Raw genomic sequence first — 23138 nt, 5'->3', positions numbered from 1 at the left:
AAGCCGGGAGGAAGCAGAGTATCAGCGCAAAGTAATGTGGAGACTCAGGTGCACAGTGTACTGTAAGTGCAATAAACACAGAAAATACATACACTTAGAATGGACTTTATCCACAGAGGTCCTTATAAAACATAAAGCCTCACAATATAGTCTGTATGATATCCACATATGAACACTGGGGGAGAACACAGGAGCTGAGGAACATTCCTTTCATCCTACCTATGCCTGTTTACCTGAGCCAGTTTTATTTACAGGCTCATTAACATGCGAGTAGGATGTTACAAACATATTAACACAGTGTGGATATCATACAGACTATATTGCCCTATGTGAGGCTTTATGTTTTATAGGGATCTCTGTGGATAAAGTCCATTCTAAGTGTATGTATTTTCTGTGTTTATTGCACTTACAGTACACTGTGCACCTGTAGTGTGTATTAGTAGAGCGCTGAACCTTCTTTTGTTTTATCCTTGTCTGTATTTGGTGGGATTTAGTGGTTGATTCCACGGTTCATATCAGCACTATTCGATCACTAGCGCCATTTTTTATCACTTTCCTGTCTTCTGTATAATGTGGAGACTCAGCCTGTTGGAGCCAAATCCTTCACCGGAAATTGTGACGAAAATCTTGGCACAGGTGAGCACAGAACAGAGGGCCCAGCAGATGAACCTGGGCCATCCAGAGATGGCATCGTAACCCTGATCTATAAATGGAGGGCAGCGTAGAAAGGTCAACTATGCTGCTTTAAAAACTTTTGTTGACGGGAAATGGAGATCGACACCTATTTGCAAGACTTCAAGAGACAGTGCACTCTAGAGGGGCTAGAGCAAGAACACTGGGCTGCAATATTGAGCAGCAAACTCACCGGCTGAGCGGCAGAGTAGTACCGGGTGGTTCCCCACTCTGCTATTAATGATTATGAGCGGGTAAGAAACATCCTACTCGCCCGGTATGCCGTCATCCCGGAACCGTACAGGAGAAAGTTTTGGGGTTTGAGAAAGGAGAATTGAGACTCTTATGCCGAATGGGCCTTTCAGATGCACCGGGCGGCTCGAAATTGGATGCAGGGCTGCCAGGCAAAAACTATGGAGGATGCGGTGCAATTGTTATTATTGGAGCAATGCTTTGAGCACATGCCAACGGAAACCTGGGACTGGGTGAGGGATAGGAAACTGGGTACGCTGGAGGAGGCAGCTCGGTTAGCGGGCGAGTACCACGATGGTAGAAAAGTAGAATCGAGCGGTGGGCAAAACACGTTTAAGCCCCCTTTTCCAGTGCAAGGACCTCTGCCACCACCCAGACCTATCTCCTAACCTACAGTCCCGCCGTCAACACCCATTCGGCGCCTGCCTCACAAGATCATATTCAATGTTAGGCATATCTCCCCACAGGGTATCTCCAAGATGTAAACTCTTGTTCCAGTGATGATGTTATAGATGCAATGTTGTGATATTATAAAATAAAAAGAGAAATAGTGCAATACAGCAATGCATACAAAATTATTTAATAAATGATTGCACTTACAGACAGGAAAAAATGTTTCTGCATATCTCCATCATATAAGTAGATCAGAAGTTCCACAGGAGTAGCAGCAAACAATATCTTTGCATATCATCAAAATGCAAAATACAAAAAATATTAAAAAAATTATAAAATCAAGTCCAACACGTTTTGTCCAAGTCTTGGATGTCTTCAGGACCTGGACGAAATGCGTTGGACTTGATTTTAGGATTGTTTTTATATTTTTTGTATATTGTATTTTGTATAGTTTGCTGCTACTCCTGTAGGACTGCTGATCTACTTCCGGTTTGCTGAGATCCACATATATGATGTAGATATGCAGAATATTTTTTGCTGTTTGTAAGTGCAATTATTAGTCCACCAATCCGATGTCTCAGAAGACTGCACACAAAAGCTCTCAGAGGCTACCTAAAGTGTAAGGCTTAAATGGATACTATAGCATCAAAACAACTTTAGCTTAATGAAAACCACTAACAAAGCACATAATAACCGCTCAGTGTAGTGACACCCTTGTATATAAAAAGTACTTAACCTAAACAAGATTCAGCTTCCCAGATGTTTTTTTCCCAATTTACCACCTTTCTTAATTAGCAAAAATAGAAACAATATTTGGGAATCAGCTAAGCATCTAAAAGGAATAAATAAACCAGACATGGTGAAGTATAATTAGATTTATTTATTTATAAAATATTTTACCAGAAAAGATAAATTGAGATTTCTCTCGTTTTCAAGTATGTCCTGGGTCCACAAAACATTGCATTGATACAATAGGGTACAATAAAATATGAAAACAATATTAATACACAATATTTAACATAGAACAGGTAGGAAATATATAATCAACCATGACCCATGCATTCTGTTTTGAGGTATGTATTGCGGGATCTCTTAAGGGACTTTAAGCTTGGGGAAGATTTTAAAGTGTGCTGGAGGTCGTTCCACAATTGTGGTGCTCTATAGGAGAAGGAGGATTGGGCTACTTTCTTTTTGTATTGAGGTAGACTAAGTAAAGTGTTGGTACTGGATCGGAGGTTATAAGAGGTGGGAACAGCTGAGGAGAGAATTTTGCTCAGGTAGGGTGGGAGTTTCCCAGAAAAGCTCTTAAACACAAGGCTGGAATCATGAAGGGTGCGTCTGGATTCCAGCGACAGCCAGTTTAGTTCTTTTAGCATGTCACAATGGTGGGTCCTGTAATTGCATTAGAGCACAAATCGGCAGATGTGGGATTGCGGTGCAGATGCATATACTACATCCCCATAATCAATGATTGGCATCAGCATTTGCTGTACAATCTTTTCCTTTACTGTAGGGCTTAGGCAGGATTTGATTCTGTACAGGGCACCTAGTTTTGGATAAAGTTTAGATGCAAGTTTTTCTATGTGGAGGCCAAAAGATAGATTGGGGTTTAACAATATACCCAATTATTTGAAAGAGTGGACTGTGGTCAGTGTGCTATTTGAATTTGTTTTGATGGATATGTGGGAATTGTGTAATTTGTGTAATTTAGGTACTGTTCCAAAATCATTGTGACAGTTTTGTCAGTGTTTAGGAATAGTTTGTTTTTTGCGATCCACTTTTCTACCTCTGTAAACTGGTCTTGGAGCACAGCCTCAAGCTGCGGTAGATTGGATTTGCTCGCATAGATTACTGTGTCGTCTGCGTACATGTGTACATTTGAGGATTTGCAGATATTAGGCAGATCATTTATAAACAATGTAAATAGTAAGGGGCCCAGAATGGAACTGTGGGGAACACCACACGTGACTGGGAGAAGGAAGGAGTCGCTGTCAGAAATGGACACATATTGCGAGCTATCCGATACATACGATCGAAACCAGGTTAGCGGACAATCACCAATACCTGAGTTTTTGAGTTTGTGCAGTAGAATGTCATGGTCTACTGTGTCAAAGGCCTTTGCAAAATCAAGGAAAATAGCTCCAGTTAAGTCTCCTTGTTCCATGCCAGTTTGGATGTCATTGCAACCTTTTAAGAGGGCAGTTGTAGTGGAGTAATTCTGGCGAAAGCCCGATTGATCAGGGGTCAGATAGTTTGATTGTTGGTAATACTCACATCGTTGCGTATGGACACATTTTTCTAAGATTTTTGACAATACTCGGAGCAATGATATTGGGCTAAAGTTAGAAACCAAAGTAGTGTCACCACTTTTATGAATAGGCACTACTCTCGCAGTCTTCCAAAGTTTGGGTATGTATCCAGACACCAAGGATTCGTTAATTAGGGTTGCAACGGGTTTAGCAATTGAACTAAAAATGAACTTGTCTATATTGGGCCTTTGCAAATTTAGTGGTGCCTGATCCACATTTGTAGTTTCAGGATGTGTGTCATTTATTAGCTTGGTAATCAGGGCAGTGGAGCATCTGACAAAATAATTGTTAAAGGCATTTGCTACATCTAAGGGAAGTTGCAGGATTTGGTTAACCACTTTCCAAAAGTTTCTAGGGTTTGATAGGTTATTGTTCAGATTTTCATAGAAATATTGGGCCTTGGCCAATTTTGTTTGTTTTGTGTATATATTTCGCAATTGTCTATATGCACAGTGATCATTCCTACAGCCAGTACGCTTGAACTTTGACCACAAGGAATCCCGAAACTGGTACATTTGGATGAGGTCAGCTGTGATCCAGTTCATATGTGCTCCTTTTACTCTCACCTTATGCAGCGGGGCATGCAAATTCCAAATTTGTAGGAGTTCAGACTGCAAGAATTCAACAGCCAAGTCTAGATCTGGGATAATGTTTAATCTGTGCCATGGGAGGTTCTTGATGTCATTAAGAAAGGATTCAAGATTACATTTTTTGAAGGACCTGGTGATTTTAACCTTGGGAGAGGATTTAGTAGCCTTTATTTTGCGCACGTAGTACATTAAACAGTGATCACTGAAACTTTTTGGGATTCTATCAGGAGAAGTGGAGAGAATCCAATCAAGCAGGGTATGGGTATGGCTTTTAATGTTTATGCGAGTTGGGGAGGAGATTAATTGCGTTAGCTGCAAAGTCTTAAACAGCGTGCAAGAACTATTATTTTTAGGAATCAGCCAATCAATATTAAAATCTCCAAAGACCAACAGTTTAACTTTTTGGGGTTTTGAGCTATGGTTACACTAAGGAGATGGGCTTTGGCAGATATGGAATGCACTGAGGAGCTAGGTGGGCGGTAGATTCCTGCAACAATGATTGATCTACTGTATGGGATCTCAATTATGCCAGAAAGGAAATCAAAGGTGGCAGAAGGGCTAAACTTTTGTAAGGGGGTAAACTTTATGGAATTGTTAACATAAATAACAATGTCTTCTCCTCTCTTTGCTCTGTCATTTCTAAAACATGAATAACCCTGTATTGCAATGGCGGTGTCTGGCATTTTAGTCGTTAACCATGATTCTGAGAGTACAATGATTTTTGGTTTGTAATGGGAACACCAGACTTGCAGTACATCCAGTTTAGGGAGTAAACTACAGATGTTGCAGTGTACAAAAGAGAGGCATTTTTCAGTGGGGAGATTAGGACTAGAATTAGCTGGGGGGCCAGGTTTAGACACAACATCATTTGCAAGGGCAAGTAACATAAGGAATAGGAATTTGGACATCATTTTTGTTTGGCCATATATTGAATGGGATACTTTATAATTTAGTGAGTTGGGAGTAGGAGGGCTATTTTCTTTTTTATAACTCTCCACCAGCACTCAGCAGATAAGTTACAGGAACAGAGCAGGCCATGGTGTATGATAATTTTTCTTCCAGTTTGAGGTGTGTGCTTATGCTGGTAGTGATGTGATACAATAAAATATGCACTCTACAAATGCACCCACAGTGTATATGAAAATCTGCGCTTTGGGGTGCATCTCCTATTAAGACTGGAGGGTTATCACCTCATTTTAGCTTCTCCTGCCGAAGATGTGGTCCACACATTCCACTGCACTTTAAAATGATTTATTAGGTGCAAAAACATTTTATTTCTTTTATTTTTTTTTTAAAACAACATAATACTAATTAGAATGTTAAAATCTGTCCAATGTGTTTCCTCAGGGACACAAGTAAAATATTAACACAAACAAAAACACCCTTAGGTGTAAAGCAGCCTAATAACCCCCTTCCCAAAAGTCATTAAAATAGGGTTAATCCCTTTCAGTCTTTGGTGGTTCAGTGGGCGTAAATCCTTCCTTCCCACCTGATAGGATGATGCTCTTCCATTTAGGATACTTTCCGAGTCCCCCACCTTCATTTCCAGCCGGCACCAATGATCATAATCACTGGGAGCTTCTTTCTGGAATGCTGTCCTGCAATCCGACGCCATCTATGTTGCATTCCACCACTCCTTTTCCTGTTCGCGATCACATGATTGCATACTTCCGCTTTGTCATGTATTCCAGCGCCATGCAACACAACTCTATTGGCACCAACTACTGCTACAATCATATTGAAAAAAAAGTAGCAATTCCAATCTATTTGTAAAGTGGGGAAAGGCTGATAAAATGGACAAAATAAAAAAACTATCAAAAGAGGTGGACTTTGGACTTAGATATAGTCAACTATACTCATTAAACTTACCAATTCAATTTATAATGAAAAAATTCTATTTTAGTTTAATGAAGCAGTTTTTGTGTTTAGATCATGTCCCTGTAATCTCACTGCTCAATAGCCTGCCATTTAGGAGTTAAATCTCCACATACACACATAAACACATACTGACACACATACACATATACAGATATATACACTGACACACACGCAGATATACAGACAAAAAGATACACAAACTTACACACATACACTGACACACAGATAGATACACAGATCCAAAAACTGACACACATGCAGATACACAGGCGCACAGATTTACACACTCACACACTGATACACACACTGACACACGTGCAGATATACAGATTCCCACACTGACCACATACAGATACCCAGACAAACACACGCAGATACACACTGACACACAGATACACATATTGACAACACACAGATGCACTGATACAAAAACTGGCACAGATACACAGACACACACACTGACATAATCACATATACACATACAGATGCACACACACACACACTGACAGTCATACAAATACACACACACACAGACATACAGATACAAACTGTTGTAATTCCTACACCGTTCACCTGATTTGGATGTAAATACCCTCAAGTTAAAGCAGAAAGTCTGCTGTTAAAGCACATCTTGTTTGTTTCAAATCCATTGTGTTGGTGTATAGAGCCAAAAAGATTAGAATTGTGCCGATGTCCCAATATTTATGGACCTGACTGTATATATATATATAAATATGGTCCTTTCAGAGTAAAACATTTAATTATACAGTAAGCATACTCACATGCAGACACAGACAATCTCACTGACACACACAAGCTCATTGATACACAGCCTCATAGACAAACAATGTCACTGATATACATAAGCTCATTGGCATAAAAACACAAGCTCACTGACTCACTAGCAGGCACACACACACACACACACGCAAGCAAGCTCACTCACTAGCAGGCGCACACACACACACACACACACACACACACACACACAGCTTAATGTAGTGGTTCTGGTGTATATAGCCTGTCCCTGCAGGCTTTTCAATGTAAACACTGACTTGTTTACATTGCTTCCTAGTGACACCTCTAGTGACAGTCACTCAGGAGAGAGAAGGGAGCTGACAGGAGCTGCAGGAAAGGTAAGTAACAGCTCTCTGCCAGCCCCCCTCCTACACAGCCCATGCCACTGGACCACCAGGGAATGAGAGCCCCCCTCCCTTGCCAGCTAACAAGCAGGGAGGGGGGACAAAAAAATATAAATACAAATTTAAATAATAATAAAATAAAATAAAAAATTGAATAATATTACAATAAAATAAAAATAATATTATTATTATTTTTTTAATATTAAAATAATAATAATAATACAAAATAATAAAAATGCCCACCCCCCACCAAGGTTACACACTCTGCATCACATACACTCATACACACACACACACTGCGTTTATACACACTGCACTCATACACACACACACACTCCATTCATACACACTGCACTCATACACACACACACTGCATTCATACACACACACTGCATTCATACACACACACACTGCATTCATACACACACATTCTGCATTATATACACACACACACACACTGTATTCATTATATACACAAAATAAATATTAAATTAATGTAATTTTTGGGGGATCTAATTTTATTTAGGAAATTTACCAGTAGCTGCTGCATTTCCCACCCTAGTCTTATACTCGAGTCAATAAGTTTTCCCAGTTTTTGGGGGTAAAATTAGGGGTCTTGACTTATATTCGGGTCGACTTATACTCGAGTATATACGGTAGTTCATAAAGTCGGGAACTACCTGTATATATATATATATATATATATATATATATTACTCAACCATCTGGGGTGGCAAGACATTGCCTTACATATTACATACGGCAATATATGACGTAATGACTTATGGGGCTGGCATCGATTTTTTTTTCTAGGGCTGCTTTGTATCCCCAGTCCGGCCCTGTAGGTTGTATACACCGTTACACTGATGGAGGTTGCAGAGATATTTGAAGACACAACGTGCAAATCAAACAGACTCAATTAGTCATACCCATTCATTGCACGCTGTACCCTCGCTTAGATGGCATAAAAATGTCATTTGTTTACTTAGCCCTACAGGCCAAATGTTACCAACCCTTTACCGGGATATATACATTTCTTGTAGACATTTTTTTTCATACTTCAAGGTCTTTGCGTGAAATGTGTCTTTGGGGGGCTATTATCTTTAGGTGTATGCTGACAAATACCTTAATGATTCAGACCGCAAAGCATGTGGCCAGCTAAATTTTGCCCCAGGGAGCAATTACAGCGTTACAGTTTGTCCGGTACTGCTGGCTATATCTCTTGTTTATTTAAGTTAACCGGTGATTTTCAGACAATAAATTTATTCCATACACAACAAGGTGAATTATTTATCTTACAGACACACGTCAGCATCTTCTGAACACAAATGTTGGGTAACTCTGGGGACTACAACCTTCAACAAAGGCAGTGCTTTATCATAACAGAACTGTCATAACATCTCCTTTTTTTAAATTGCCTCGGATATAAAAGATAGGATGACTAACAGTATATCAGGCTGTGTAAAGCGGTAAAATTGCTTGTAAAATGTTTTGATTTTATATTCTCTTAGTTGACGTGTTTGTCACTAAGATAACAACATGGAATACACAGAAAGAGGTACCCCATGGAGATTTGTTTGATAAGGAAATAACTATTCTCATGTTAAATGTTTTGACACTTTTTTTTATCATAAATAAAAAAGTCTGCAGAACTAAATGTAACTGAAAATAACACAAGGTTGAGATGCACAATGCTTTCACTGCTGCCTTGTACTCAGTTGAATTATACAACATGCTGTTACAACAAGACTCTGAACACTGTATAATTTAGACATGCTGGGATGCTATCAGAAATTGCGTGGCCCCTTACTAAACCAGTTTGTGTTGCCTCCAGACTCTCTCCTCTTGTAATTCTTCTAGGTCAGTGGTTCCCAAACCAGTCTTCATGGTTCACCAACAGACCAGGTTTTGTCAGTATCCTTCACTGGAATAAAAAAAAAAAGAGAGAATTACATACATTCTAGATTGCTGGTGGGCCATGAGAACTAGCGGAGAAGTGTTAAGGCTCTGAGAGGCTGTCACATTACTGCTGATGGTGGATTGAGAGAAAAGGCACTGTTTACATTGCCCTCTAGGGACACCTCCAGTGGCCACTCCTCAGATGGCCACTGGAGGTGCTTCCTGAGGCAGTGCTGTACAGGGCTGTGCAGCATTTCAATTCAGTGTCTCCACACTCTGGATGGAGACGCTGAACTTTCCTAATATGGATGCACTGATTCAATACATCTCTATGAGGAGGTGCTGATTGGCTCAGTAGGCGGTTGGCCCTGCCCTTTTCCACCTCCTTGGCAAATTATTTACTTCTGATGATGTCAGCAAGGAGGCGGATTGGGGTGAGGCCAGAGCTGGTAGACCTGGGTGGGGCTGGAAACAAGGTAAGTTTTCCTACCTTTTAAGGAGGTTAAGGGGGAGGGGGAGGGCAAAACACCTAAATGGTGGTTTTAACACTGTAGGATACAGAATACATGTTTGTGTTCCTGACATTATAGGGCATGTTAAACAAAAACTATACTACACAGCACTCACACAATTGCGCAATTGCATAGCACACACTGCCACTCCTACAAAAATGATTACCTTTCTACAAACAGTTCGTAAGAAAAAGACCAGTCAAACTCGATATCAGTGAATCAAACTTGGTAGTAGCTAAATTCAGCAATAACCTAAACACCAGTCTCACACTAGCATACCTCCCAACATTGCTCTTTTTCAAGCTAGGGCTGGTGAGTGGAGTCCTAAGGGGGCACTGCCAGTGATTCAAGCTGCATTACTAGCGACACCCACAATGGGTGGGGCTGTCTATGAAAGGAACGGTCTTGTCCAAAAGAGGGCAGGTCAGCCTGGAAATGCACTCTCTGCATGGCCCTAGTGCCCTCTGCAGAGTGTGAGCAAACCTAATGATGCGCTCATGCTGTGCTGGCTGGGGACAGTTCCCTGGTGTCCCCAGATGCAGGAGACCAGGGAACTAAAGCAGGTCGGCTGGACAGCACCCCAAAATTGGGACTTTAAGCTGCAATCTCACACTAGGATCAATGACACAGGCTATCTCCCACACAGACACTGCAAGGTAAACATAATTGGGCAGGCCCCTTGTCTATCATGACACTCTAAACTGTTTGTTTGCCATCCCTTAAAAACTAAAAGTAATCTTCTCCATGCTGTCTCTCTTTTTTTATTTTGTGCCACAGGTGCACTCCCACAGTATCTGAAAATATTTGAGCATTACTCTTTGCAGAAGATATGGACTTTGGCCGAACAGCTCATTGGCCCGAATACCATAGTTCAGTAAATAGCAGGCTTGTAAATTTTTCTCCCAAACCACCCTCATCTCCATTGTGCAAAATGGTAATAAAGTTATACTTCTTATGCCAAACACCATATTTAATTCCATAGCCCAGGATGATGCCACATATCAACTCACAAACATAATCCAATTATTTTGTGCTTTCTTATATTTCTGAATACATTGAATAAAAAGAGTAATCTTTATTTCCTGAAACGGTTTTGGAATACTGCAGCAAAAGCAAGCATTTTCATTTTTATTTAGTATTCCGCAGTGCTGTACAATAGGTGGTCTACCAAACAAGTAGCTTCAACAAGACGAAGTTGGACATACAAGTACAGAAGATGCCGATATGCCTGTCAAAATGTATCATCTGAATAATTCATGTGACAAAAATGTAATTAATTTATGTCCATTAAGTTAAACTGTATTAATAACTGTGTGTTCTGTGATAAGTGTTTTCTTTTTCTTTTTTATCATAATGAAAGCATAATGCATTTATTGCTGCAAATTGTAATTCCTAGGGGCTGAGGACCGCGTTTCGTAATGTGTACGTTAACCCCTGCAGTTGTGTGCCTCTAGCCATCTGCAATTGATTTTCATGAATAAGTAAACGCAAGGATTGATTGAATTTAAAAAGTACACGTTTTCATAGAAAATCAGTGGATTGAGGACCAAGTCTGGAACACTGTATAAATCCACATTCTTTTGCTTCCTCACTGATGACCTTGCACACTGTTATGCGGTGTTTAATCAATGGTTTTATGTGTTTATTTAGTAGATAATGATTGATTATTCAACATATTAGAGTAAAGAGATGGGGAAAGGAGCTGAAGAAAAGGGCAGAGATAGATAGAGATAAGAGAGAGATTTATTTTCTATAGTTCCCTGTAGCTTGTGGGGCTGAATTAAATTGTGACTGTATAGCTCTGTTGCTATATATTCAAAGCAAACAGCGGGGGCTGTTGGAGAATTAGGACAAACACAAAACTAGAGGAATAACAACTAAACAAGGCTAAATGATCTGTACTGATCCATTTCTTTATAAGATGTATAGAGTGACGGGGGGGGGGGGGGGCTTCATCAACATAAACACACAGGGAAATGTGCATTTGGCTATGAAAACAGATAGAAAACAAAAGATAACTGCAGTGATATACTTGGTGATGTGAGTTTGGTACAATGATATTCCCTTAAAGTGCCAGAGTACCAAGCAATTCACTAGCAGACATGGGTGGGAGTACCACCACTAGAGAGGGTGTGAAGGGGTTAATAAAAATGCATTTAGACTAACAGCAAAGAAGCAGGTTCCCTCCTCCTGTAGACGTCTGTGGGTCTTGTTTTATCAAATGCTGATTAGATTCCAGTGATCCTGAGGAAAGGGTGATCACAGAGAGAGAGTGGATGAGGCTATTGTGTGTGTGTGTGTGTGTGTATGTGTGTGAGCTCAATACAGAGGTGCCAATACCAACACATGGCATTGTTCAGTCTGCTCTCAGAAATTAATCTGCTCAGTAGAACAAATGGACACATTCTATCAACAACAAGCAACCAGCATCCAGGAAAAGCTCACAGCAGCCAGCAAACGTCCTGACTCTTCACACCTGGGACTTACACAGACAGGATGACTTCAACATGCATTCTCTTGTGATGGAATCATTAGGACATCACATGCCCATTCACTCCCATTGGAAGCCTGCAGGGAAGTGGGGAAGGTGCTAAAATGTTCACGGATTACTGGTAAAGAGCAGTTTGGGCTTTTTTTTTTTTTTTGCCTGAGAGACTATATTTATATTCAAATAAAAATAAATCATGCAGGGGAAAGAGCAAATCAGAGGCTTAAAATGAGTTTTTCCGTCCGATAAGAGTTTTTTTCCCTCTCTTCTCTCAAAACAGATAATGCTGCTGAGCACTAGAGGCTTACTCTACATTGAGCCCAGATCCCTGGCAGAATACAATGTTGCTTGAAGCTGGCTGAAGAGGTGCATTGAGAAGGTAATCTAAGGTATGTCATGTTCCTAAAGGGGCAGCTGATTTTACGGGTGTGCATGCTCTGTATACAAAGTGCTACACAGAAGGGGTCACTGCAAGACTGGTGCCCTCCTAATGGAAAACCTCTCTGCCTACAATGTAACCATTCATGTGTTGCAAAAAGATCTAGAATTGGGGAACACAGACCTGAGTGTCAGAGCACTCACTGGCTTGCTCCTCTCCCTGCTAATCCTGTCTACTCTCCTGGGGAATACTTTGGTATGTCTGGCAGTCATCAAGTTTAGGCACCTGAGGTCCAAGGTGACCAACTTTTTTGTTATCTCTCTAGCGGTCTCAGACCTCTTTGTGGCTCTGCTGGTGATGCCCTGGAAAGCAGTAACTGAGGTGGCTGGTTACTGGCTCTTTGGAAAATTTTGTGACACTTGGATAGCATTTGACATAATGTGCTCTACTGCATCCATTCTCAACCTCTGCATTATCAGCTTGGACCGCTACTGGGCAATAGCAAGCCCCTTTAGGTATGAAAGGAAGATGACTCAAAGGGTGGCTTTCATCATGATTGGTGTAGCCTGGACTTTGTCCATCCTGATCTCCTTCATACCAGTACAGCTCAGCTGGCACAAATCCGAAGAGGTGGACGATAACTTTAATGTCACCAACCAGACCGAGAACTGTGACTCAAGCCTAAACAGGACATATGCCATTTCCTCTTCTCTTATCAGCTTTTATATCCCAGTAGCTATCATGATAGGAACATATACTAGGATCTATAGGATTGCTCAAACTCAAATTAGGAGAATATCTTCTTTGGAGAGGGCAGTGGAACATGCTCAAAGCTGTCACCCAGACTGTCCTCATGAAAACTCATTAAAAACCTCCTTCAGAAAGGAGACCAAAGTACTCAAGACATTGTCTATTATCATGGGAGTCTTTGTTTTTTGCTGGCTGCCCTTCTTTGTTCTGAATTGTATGGTCCCATTCTGTCATACTGGTCTTCCAGGGCTCAATGAGCCAGACCCACCATGTGTTAGTGAGACTACCTTCAGTATATTTGTGTGGTTCGGCTGGGCCAATTCTTCTCTGAATCCTGTGATTTATGCTTTCAATGCAGACTTTAGGAAAGCATTCACCACAATCCTTGGATGTAATAAGTTATGCTCAAACTCCAATGTGGAACCTGTGAACTTCAGCAATGAGTTGGTTTCCTATCATCATGACACCACCTTTCAAAAAGATGCCCCTGCAAACTTCAACAGCTCCCAGCTTCCCAATGTGGTAACTGAAGAACACGATGACTTGGAAGGACCTTGTTTTGACAAAGGTTCAGTCACTTCCAACTCCCACGGGATCAGAAACCACAAAAACCTACTTTTACCAAACAGTGTCCAGTTTGAATGTGAAGCAGAGATTTCTCTGGAGACAATTACCCCGTTTACATCTGCAGGGCCAATTGAATGTCCTTCACATGCTCTAGAAGAGGAAGGCAGACAATATACTAATAAATTGTACTAGCTTTATTTAAATTTATCTCAAGACTTTATAGAATTTAGAACTTCAATACATCAGTAGACCTGATAAGCTAAATATCTAATGGCAGCTGCTACGTAGACATGGCCTATTCAATAACTTAACTCATCCTTCCAAAGGGCATGTAGTGACATAATTTGTTTCCATTTTTGGGTGTCATTCATTTGGTATTCAATACATGCTGTAATGTGTTGTCCTTGCAGGTTAGGACCTTTTGCAATAATTAGAGGGTCCTAATAAAAATAATTATTGATTGTGAAAAAATCCTTTTGTTCCAAGAGATAAAACTCAGGGATGGAGCACTGTCTGTTTCTATGGTGTTTGTTAACTTACCTTGCTAGCTAGTGTTTATTGTCCCACCTCGACATTCATAATTGGAAGAAAACAGGAAAGCAGATTTGCTCTGTGGGTGGGATGCCATTCCGTCTTGTATGAGCAGCGTAGACTAGAAAGGTCACTAATACTTGTTTTTCTAACAGAAATCAGTCTATAGCCTTCATGGCTGGTTTTGCATATTAACACCTATGTTTCACATTGTTAAGGCTGTTTGGACTTAGCTTTTTTTTAATATAAAACCATCAATGCATATAAAAGACTGGGGCGAGGGATACTGATGATTCTGGTGATCTAATTATTTTGATATTCTATCTTTAGTGGTAATTGACAAATTATTTATTATGCTCCTGTGATTATATTTTTTTTTACCATGGTGTTAAATATACAGATGTAAATCTGATATTGAGTGGGTGTGATTTTGTGTATAGTTTTACTTCAATGCAAAGGTAATGAGATATATGCACAAACATCTGGAAAGGTGAAAAAACTGACTTGGCAAAAAAAAAAAAAAAAAAGAGAGATCAGAGCATACACAAATGCATCTCAAATAGTCATGTATTATGGCATTTTAGGTTGTTTCATTGCCATAGATGCAAACAGGTCTCTAAATATACCCATAAAGATGTTATTTTTTTTTTATATCAAGCCTAATAAATTACAAGAATGCTGTTTTTCTACTTCTATGATCATATTTCAGGGATGTTATAAGAGGTACCATATAATCCATTAAATATTGTATCTCTAGTATTTAATTAATGGACTAAGCGAATAAAAAAATATAATTGTGTTGATTTAAAAGGTTTGGTTTTCCGCTAATGAGCAGCTATCTAAGCATAATACTGCTGTTTATCCTATGTCCACATGTTGAATATATATTCCATGCTTCAAATGTTTTTGGTTTTCTATAACAAAAAAAAAAACTGCAGTGAAAGGGGATTACTTTCTTGTCTATTCTCCAAGAACGTGGGGAACAGACTGTAAATAATAGCAGGTAATCCGGCTCAGATGTTTCAGAAGTTGAAAAATGCAGGTTTATAAATATATATATATATGTGTAAATAAATGAGGCTAATGTTTCTTCAACAAACAATTTATGAAGTTTGCCTCAATTGTAGTGTTTTCTAGAAAATGATGGACCCAAACATCTGCCTGTTTGTTTGTGATCAAAAAAGGATAGAGAACAATTTTTAAAAAGTTATTTGTTGTGGGAATTTAGAAAAAAAAGATTTTTTTGAGGTACCATCATAACAACAGCCTCATACAAGGCATACACCAGAAAACGGACACATATAGCATGTGGTGCACTACAAACTGCCTCTCAGTTTGCCCCTACATTTTATTAAAATTCACCTTCTGGCAACTAAGTTAAATGACCTTGTAAGAAACCAAATCAAATTCAGCTTAATGAAGTTGGTTTGATGTACAGATCATGCCCCTGCAGTCTCAGTGCTCAATTCTCTCACATTTAGGAGTTAAATCAGTGTGTTTATATAGCACTAGCCACACCTCATCTGGCTGTGACTCACCCAGCCTCCCTACACACTTACTAAAAAAGAGGTTTAAATTAAGCACACAATGCAAAAACATAAGTTTAAAAATGAGTTATTTTCTCCTGCTCAGTTAATTGCCTGTTAGATTGTACAGCAGCTTCCTGTGTGTGATCAAAGTTCAATTTACAGAGCAGGGGATAATATTGTCTAATGTGAGCACACTGTGTTGTAACATGGTTTTGAAAAATATACTTTTTTTTCTATGTAATCCTTTTTTTATTTTTTGCATTGTTTCTCTCTCTAGTTTCATACCTGTGCCAAGAGCAAACATTTCCATTTAAAAAAAAATATCATATGCAAACAATTAATTAAGTTACCTTTAGCAAGACATAAAAACCAAGCTGTTTTACCGATTTTCCTCTATACCCTTTTAAAGGAACACTAAAGGGTCAGGAACACAAACACATATTCCTGACATTATAGTGTTAAAATCACCATCTAACCCTCCCCCTGGCCCCTCCTTGCCCCCTAATTATAGTAAAATCTTACATTTACTTCAATCTGCTGCTGCTGGATCTGCCCCTGATCTGCCTCCTTGGATTGGATTGGCTGAGCTTATCAAGGAGGCAGATCAGGGGCAGAGCCAGCACAAGCCAAACAGATGCATTGAATCAATTAATCTTTATGAGGAAAGTTCAGTGTCTCCATGCAGAGAGTAGAGACACTGAATGTGTGCAGCACTGCCCCAGGAAGCACCACTAGCAGCCACCTGACGGGTGGCCAGTTGACTTATCCCTAGGCTGTAATGTAAACATTGAATTTTCTCTGAAAGTATAGTGTTTACTGCAAAAAGCCTGAAGGGAATGATTATACCCATCAGAACAACTACAGTAAGCTGTAGTTGTTCTGGAGATTATAGAAACATAGAAACATAGAATGTGACGGCAGATAAGAACCATTCGGCCCATCTAGTCTGCCCAGTTTTCTAAATACTTTCATTAGTCCCTGGCCTTATCTTATAGTTAGGATAGCCTTATGCCTATCCCACGCATGCTTAAACTCCTTTACTGTGTTAACCTCTACCACTTCAGCTGGAAGGCTATTCCATGCATCCACTACCCTCTCAGTAAAGTAATACTTCCTGATATTATTTTTAAAACTTTGTACCTCTAAATTAAGGCTATGTCCTCTTGTTGTGGTAGTTTTTCTTCTTTTAAATATAGTCTCCTCCTTTACTGTATTGATTCCCTTTATGTATTTAAATGTTTCTATCATATCCCCCCTGTCTCGTCTTTCCTCCAAGCTATACATGTTAAGATCCTTTAACCTTTCCTGGTAAGTTTTATCCTGCAATCTATGAACCAGTTTAGTAGCCCTTCTTTGAACTCTCTCTAAGGTATCAATATCCTTCTGAAGATATGGTCTCCAGTACTGTGTACAGTACTCCCAGTGTTCTGTACAATGGAATGAGCACTTCCCTCTTTCTACTGCTAATACCTCTCCCTATACAACCAAGCATTCTGCTAGCATTTCCTGCTGCTCTATTACATTGTCTGCCTACCTTTAAGTCATCAGAAATAATCACCCCTTAATCCCTTTCCTCAGATGTTGAGGTTAGGAGTCTATCAAATATTCTGTACTCTGCCCTTGGGTTTTTACGTCCAAGATGCATACTCTTGCACTTATCCAAATTAAATGTCAGTTGCCACAACTCTGACCATTTTTCTAGTGTACCTAAATCATTTGCCATTTGGCTTATCCCTCTTGGAACATCAACCCTGTTACATATCTTAGTATCATCCGCAAAAAGACACCTTACCATCAAGACCTTCTGCAATATCACTAATAAAAATATTAAAGAGAATGGGTCCAAGTACAGATCCCTGAGGTACCCCACTGGTGACAAGCCCAAGCTTCGAATATACTCCATTGACTACAACCCTCTGTTGCCTGTCACTCAGCCACTGCCTTACCCATTCAACAATATTGGAATCCAAACTCAAAGATTGTAGTTTATTGATAAGTCTTCTATGTGCAACAGTGTCAAAAGCCTTACTGAAATCTAGGTAAGCAATGTCTACTGCACCACCCTGATCTATAATTTTAGTTACCCAATTAAAAAAATCAATAAGATTAGTTTGGCATGATCTCCCTGAAGTAAACCCATGTTGTCTCTGATCTTGAAATCCATGTGTTTTTAGATGTTCAACAATCCTATCCTTTAACATGGTTTCCATCACTTTCCACACTACTGAAGTAAGGCTTACTGGCCTATAGTTGCCCGACTCCTCCCTATTACCTTTCTTGTGAATGGGCACAACATTCGCTAACTTCCAATCTTCTGGGACTACTCCTGTTAACAATGATTGGTTAAATAAATCTGTTAATGGGTTTGCTAGTACACCACTAAGCTCTTTTAATATCATTGGGTGTATTCCATCAGGTCCCATTGACTTATTTGTCTTTACTTTTGACAGTTGAAATAGAACCTCTTACTCTGTAAACTCACGTGTAATAAATGACTGATTTATCCTTTTTCTTAACTGAGGTCCCTTTCCTTCATTTTCATCTGTAAATACCAAACAAAAATATTCATTGAGGCAGTCAGCTAGACCTTTATCCTCATCTACATACCTTCCTTCTTTTGTTTTTAATCTAACTAATCCTTGTTTTACTTTTCTTTTCTCATTTATGTATCTAAAAAAAAGTTTTGTCCCCCTTTTTTACTGACTGTGCTATTTTCTCTTCAGTGTGTGATTTGGAAGCTCTTACAACTTGCTTAGCCTCTTTCTGCCTAATCTTATAGGTCATTCTGTCTTCCTCACTCTGATTTTTTTATAATTACTAAATGCTAACTTTTTGTTTTTTACAATTTTGCCCACATCTGCGGAGTACCACAGTGGTTTCTTGAATTTTTTGCTTTTACTGACAAGCCGAATGCAATTTTCTGTTGCCATCAGTAGTGCAACTTTTAAATAATCCCATTTCTCTTGGACTCCATTTAAATTGCTCCAGTCTGATAATGACTCCTTTACACATATTCTAATTTTAGAAAAGTCTGTTTTTCTAAAGTCTAAAACTTTTGTTTTTGTGTGGTGTGACTCAGTCACTGTTCTTATATTAAATCACACTGACTGATGATCACTGGATCCTAAACTTTCACCTACAGTAATATCTGATACCAAATCTCCATTTGTTAACACTAAATCTCGTATGGCCTCTTTACGAGTTGGCTCCTCAACGACTTGTTTTAGAGACAATCCCAGTAGGGAGTTTAGAATGTGTGTGCTCTTGGCACAAGTAGCTATTTTTGTTTTCCAATTCACATCAGGAAGATTAAAGTCACCCATGATGATAATTTCCCCCTTCATTGTAATTTTAGCTATTTCTTCAACTAGTAGATTATCTAACTCTTCAATTTGTCCTGGGGGCCTATAAATCACACCTACACGAGTTACTGTGTGATTACCAAATTCTAACGTAACCCAAACGGACTCTATGTTCGCCTCACTAACCTTTATTAGGCTAGATTTTATGCTATCCTTCACATACAGGGCCACCCCTCCCCCTTTCTTGCCTTCCCTGTCTTTTCTATATAAAGAGTACCCTGGTATTGCTATGTCCCAGTCATTTTTCTCATTATACCATGTCTCAGTAACAGCGACTAAATCTACACTATCAGTTGCCATTATTGCCACAAGTTCATGGATCCTATTCCCTAAACTGTGAGCATTTGTAGACATGACTCTAAGCTTATCATTTTTTAACACACTTGCTACAGGCACCTTCTGTCCTTGTTTTGGGGGACAATTGGATTGATTTTTTATCACCCTTTTGCCCCCCCCCCCAGTTTAAATACATCCTAGCAAAACCTCTGAACTGCTCACTGAGAACATTTGTTCCCTTTTGAGAAAGATGCAAACTATCTTTTTTGTACAGTTTATTTCCATTCCAAACAGAGCTACCATGAGCAATAAAGCCAAATCCTTGCTCCCGACACCATTCACCAAGCCACAAGTTAAAGTCCCTAATACGCATCCGCCTGTCATTCTGAGTGTTATGCACAGGCAGAACTTCAGAGAATGACAGTGTGGAAGCAACCTGCCGTATATCATTGGCAAAAAACACTAAAAACTTCCTTAACCTCTGAAACCTCATTGCAAACCAAGTCATTTGTCCCTAAATGGACAAGTACATCCAATTCCCCTTCCTGCTTTGCTTGCTTAACAATATTACAGATACGTCTCCTGTCTCTGTGAGCAGTAGCTCCGGGAAGACACCTCACAAGACCACCATTGTCCATCTCCACACCTCTTATGATGGAATCCCCCAACAACAACTGCTTTCTATTAGGCCTCACCATAGTCTTCAAGCCTCTCTGCACAACACCACTAGCCTCAGTGCCTCTCTGCACAACACCACTACTAGCCTCAATGCCTCTCTCCACAACACCACTAGCCTCAGTGCCTCTCTCCACAACACCACTAGCCTCAGTGCCTCTCCACAACACCTCTAGCCTCAGTGCCTCTCTTCACAACACCTCTAGCCTCAGTGCCTCTATCCACAACACCTCTAGCCTCAGTGCCTCTCTCCACAAAACCACTAGCCTCAATGCCTCTCTCCCCACACCACTAGCCTCAATGCCTCTCTCCACAACACCACTAGCCTCAATGCCTCTCTCAACAACACCACTAGCCTCAGTGCCTCTCTGCACAACACCACTAGCCTCAGTGCCTCTCTGCACAACACCGCTGAAAGGCAACTTCTATCCTAAGTGACTCGGTCCAACTTAGGTGTTCTCTGGTCTCCGTTGCCGGCTGAATTCAGAGAAGAACAATGGAGCAAATAATGACACGTGCACACAGTTTGCTTTCCAAGGATCTTCAAATGTATTATGGAATGCTGGTCATATTTATACAGTATTGATTATGAACTTTGACATACAAAATATGCAATAAATGGTTACACAGGATACAGGTTTATGCCAAAAGCAGAAATAACTGATCTTGCACACGAACTACATATGCCTCGTTGTCAATCATGCTTTATCTTGCGTGATTCTTTCCTAGGAATCAGCAGGTCAAACTTAGTTTGCGGATGTGTCTGTTAGGTCAAAAGCAGAATTTGTTAGGTCAAAAGCAGAAGCTATAAATCAAAAATAACCTGTGGTTAGTCTGTTTTTTAGCTCTTGTGTAAATCATAAGAAAGAGATTATTTTATCTGAATCTGATAGATGAAATTATAGATGAGGTTTATTAACTCTTTCTATCCCTTCATTTCTCCTCTTTGAGCAAAACTTGCTCATACCCCATTCGGACTATCTTAGCCAGGGTAGCTGTTCATGATATATTCAGAATTGCTAGCCAATTCTGCAGGACTTTCATGACTTTTTCGGCCACTATTCCCATGGCATATACCCTGGCTAATCATGAATCACATGTAGATATTTTCATTCTCGGGGATATATCTGTCGGGTATGTAAAATTGTAAGTAGTCTGAGTAAACTGTTGGTGGAGGTATTGGACGTGACGGGGGGTGTGTTTGTGGATGCAGCATAATATCACTCTGGTGAGTACATAAAAGAAGAGAAAGATAGATGCTCCCATAACTAAGATCATACCTATGGTTCTGAATGAATTAAGGATAGAGGAAAAATTAAACCAATAACCCCAGTAATTATCTATGCCAGAGTTACTTTTTATTTCTTTTGCCAAATCTTCTAATTTCTGTATTGCTAATGTTACTTTTCCATTGGGGCCAGTATTCTGAGGTATGTAGGTGCAACATACTCATAAGGCAATGGTATCTACAAACTCCCCCGTTTTCTGCTAGAATCATGTCCAGGGCCATTCTATTTTGGAAAGTCATCTGTGAAGTAGCTTGTAATTGTTCAGCAAGGCCTTGTAGGGCATCTCTAGTATAATTAATAAACCTTTGCTGGTTATAATATATGTAATTAATCCAATCAACATTTTTATTGGCAGTAATTATAGGAAATATGGATTCAAATCCAGCTGCAACTTCATCTCTTGCTTTAAACTCTTTGGGGACCCCCCGTGGGATACCTATAGTGTCTAAATAAATGTGTGGATCAAGGCTACCAATGGGCACTCCCCTCTTCCTTCGACTGGAGACAGGTATTGCTTTAGACACAGAAAGAGAATCGCCAAAGATGTGCAAGGGCATGATAACTTTAGCTGGGAGGAGGGAAATAAATAACTTGATCTCCGGGACTGGGGTTTTCAATATTTAAGGTAGATTTCATGGAGTTCCAGTTTGCCCTGTAGGGGTACATGTACCTGGCTTTGTTAGGGTCATTCTAGTCAAGAGGGACTTCCCATTCTTATCCTTTTTATCTAATGGATTCTGTGGCTTATAACCGCAATCTGTCCCGGTGTTCCATCCAACTGAGCCCCAATAATTTTAAACAGACTAACCAGCCGGTCATCTGTATCATAAGCCCTAGGTAAATATGGGCAAAGTATAGTATTCCCAACAGTTGTCTTCCTTCTTCGTCCACGGAAGTGGGCGCATATAGTCAAAGTGGGAATAATATCTATCCCCCGTCCAAAGATCGGGGTCTAGGATTACCAGTCCACCCGCTGATCTGGGGCCAGGCAAAAAACCCAGTTGCAAAAACTCATATTTGAGGAAAAAGCACATCTGGGGAAATCCTGAGTGGGGGCCGCGACATGTCATCCCCTCACAGTTGACACCACTTATGACTTATAATACCCGCACCTGTGATTACATAGCTCGGGTATCGGGAGGAATTGGGAAACACTTCTTACATATTAATTCATGAGATAAATTTATAGTCAAGCTTGAAATTCTGACAATAATCACAACCAGGACCTTGCGTCCTATATCTTTTAACCATTTCCCTATTCCAAAGGTCCAGTCAAAACCAGTCATATCCTCACGCAGTTCCTTAAAAACATGGGAATCCATCCTTGGCACACTCAACATATATCAAAAACACACATAGTACATCCATCCCTGGGTCAGCTAACACTTCCTCTCTCTCTGGCTAACTCTATAAAAATAAAAATAGTTCAATTGTTCAGCATAGTTCAGAAAAATAGAATAAGTCTTTCACAGAGTATAAAGAAATCAGTTTAGACACCAGACATTTTGTTCCATAAAATGGCTAAGGTTAGCAATATGGCTGACACATAGTTCTTCTTTTGTTTGCTGTATTTTCACCACAATGCTCTGTGCAACACCCCAATGGTTGAAAGGGTTATTACAGAACCAGCGGTATTAGACAGCAC

The 23138-nt window shown here is 39.9% G+C and overlaps 1 protein-coding gene across 1 annotated transcript; it reads left to right on the top strand.

Moving 5' to 3' along the window:
• Positions 1 to 12342: 12342 nt before the first annotated feature.
• On the top strand, positions 12343 to 14023 carry LOC134574977 (D(1C) dopamine receptor-like). Its single transcript, XM_063434088.1, has one exon. It carries the CDS (start codon positions 12626 to 12628, stop codon positions 14021 to 14023), a length of 1398 nt encoding a protein of 465 aa, XP_063290158.1. The 5' UTR covers positions 12343 to 12625.
• Positions 14024 to 23138: the final 9115 nt, after the last annotated feature.

The sequence above is a fragment of the Pelobates fuscus genome, chromosome 10 (genome assembly GCF_036172605.1).
Source record: "Pelobates fuscus isolate aPelFus1 chromosome 10, aPelFus1.pri, whole genome shotgun sequence".
NCBI lineage: Eukaryota > Metazoa > Chordata > Amphibia > Anura > Pelobatidae > Pelobates > Pelobates fuscus.
This window is presented reverse-complemented; position numbering and strand designations above follow the sequence as displayed.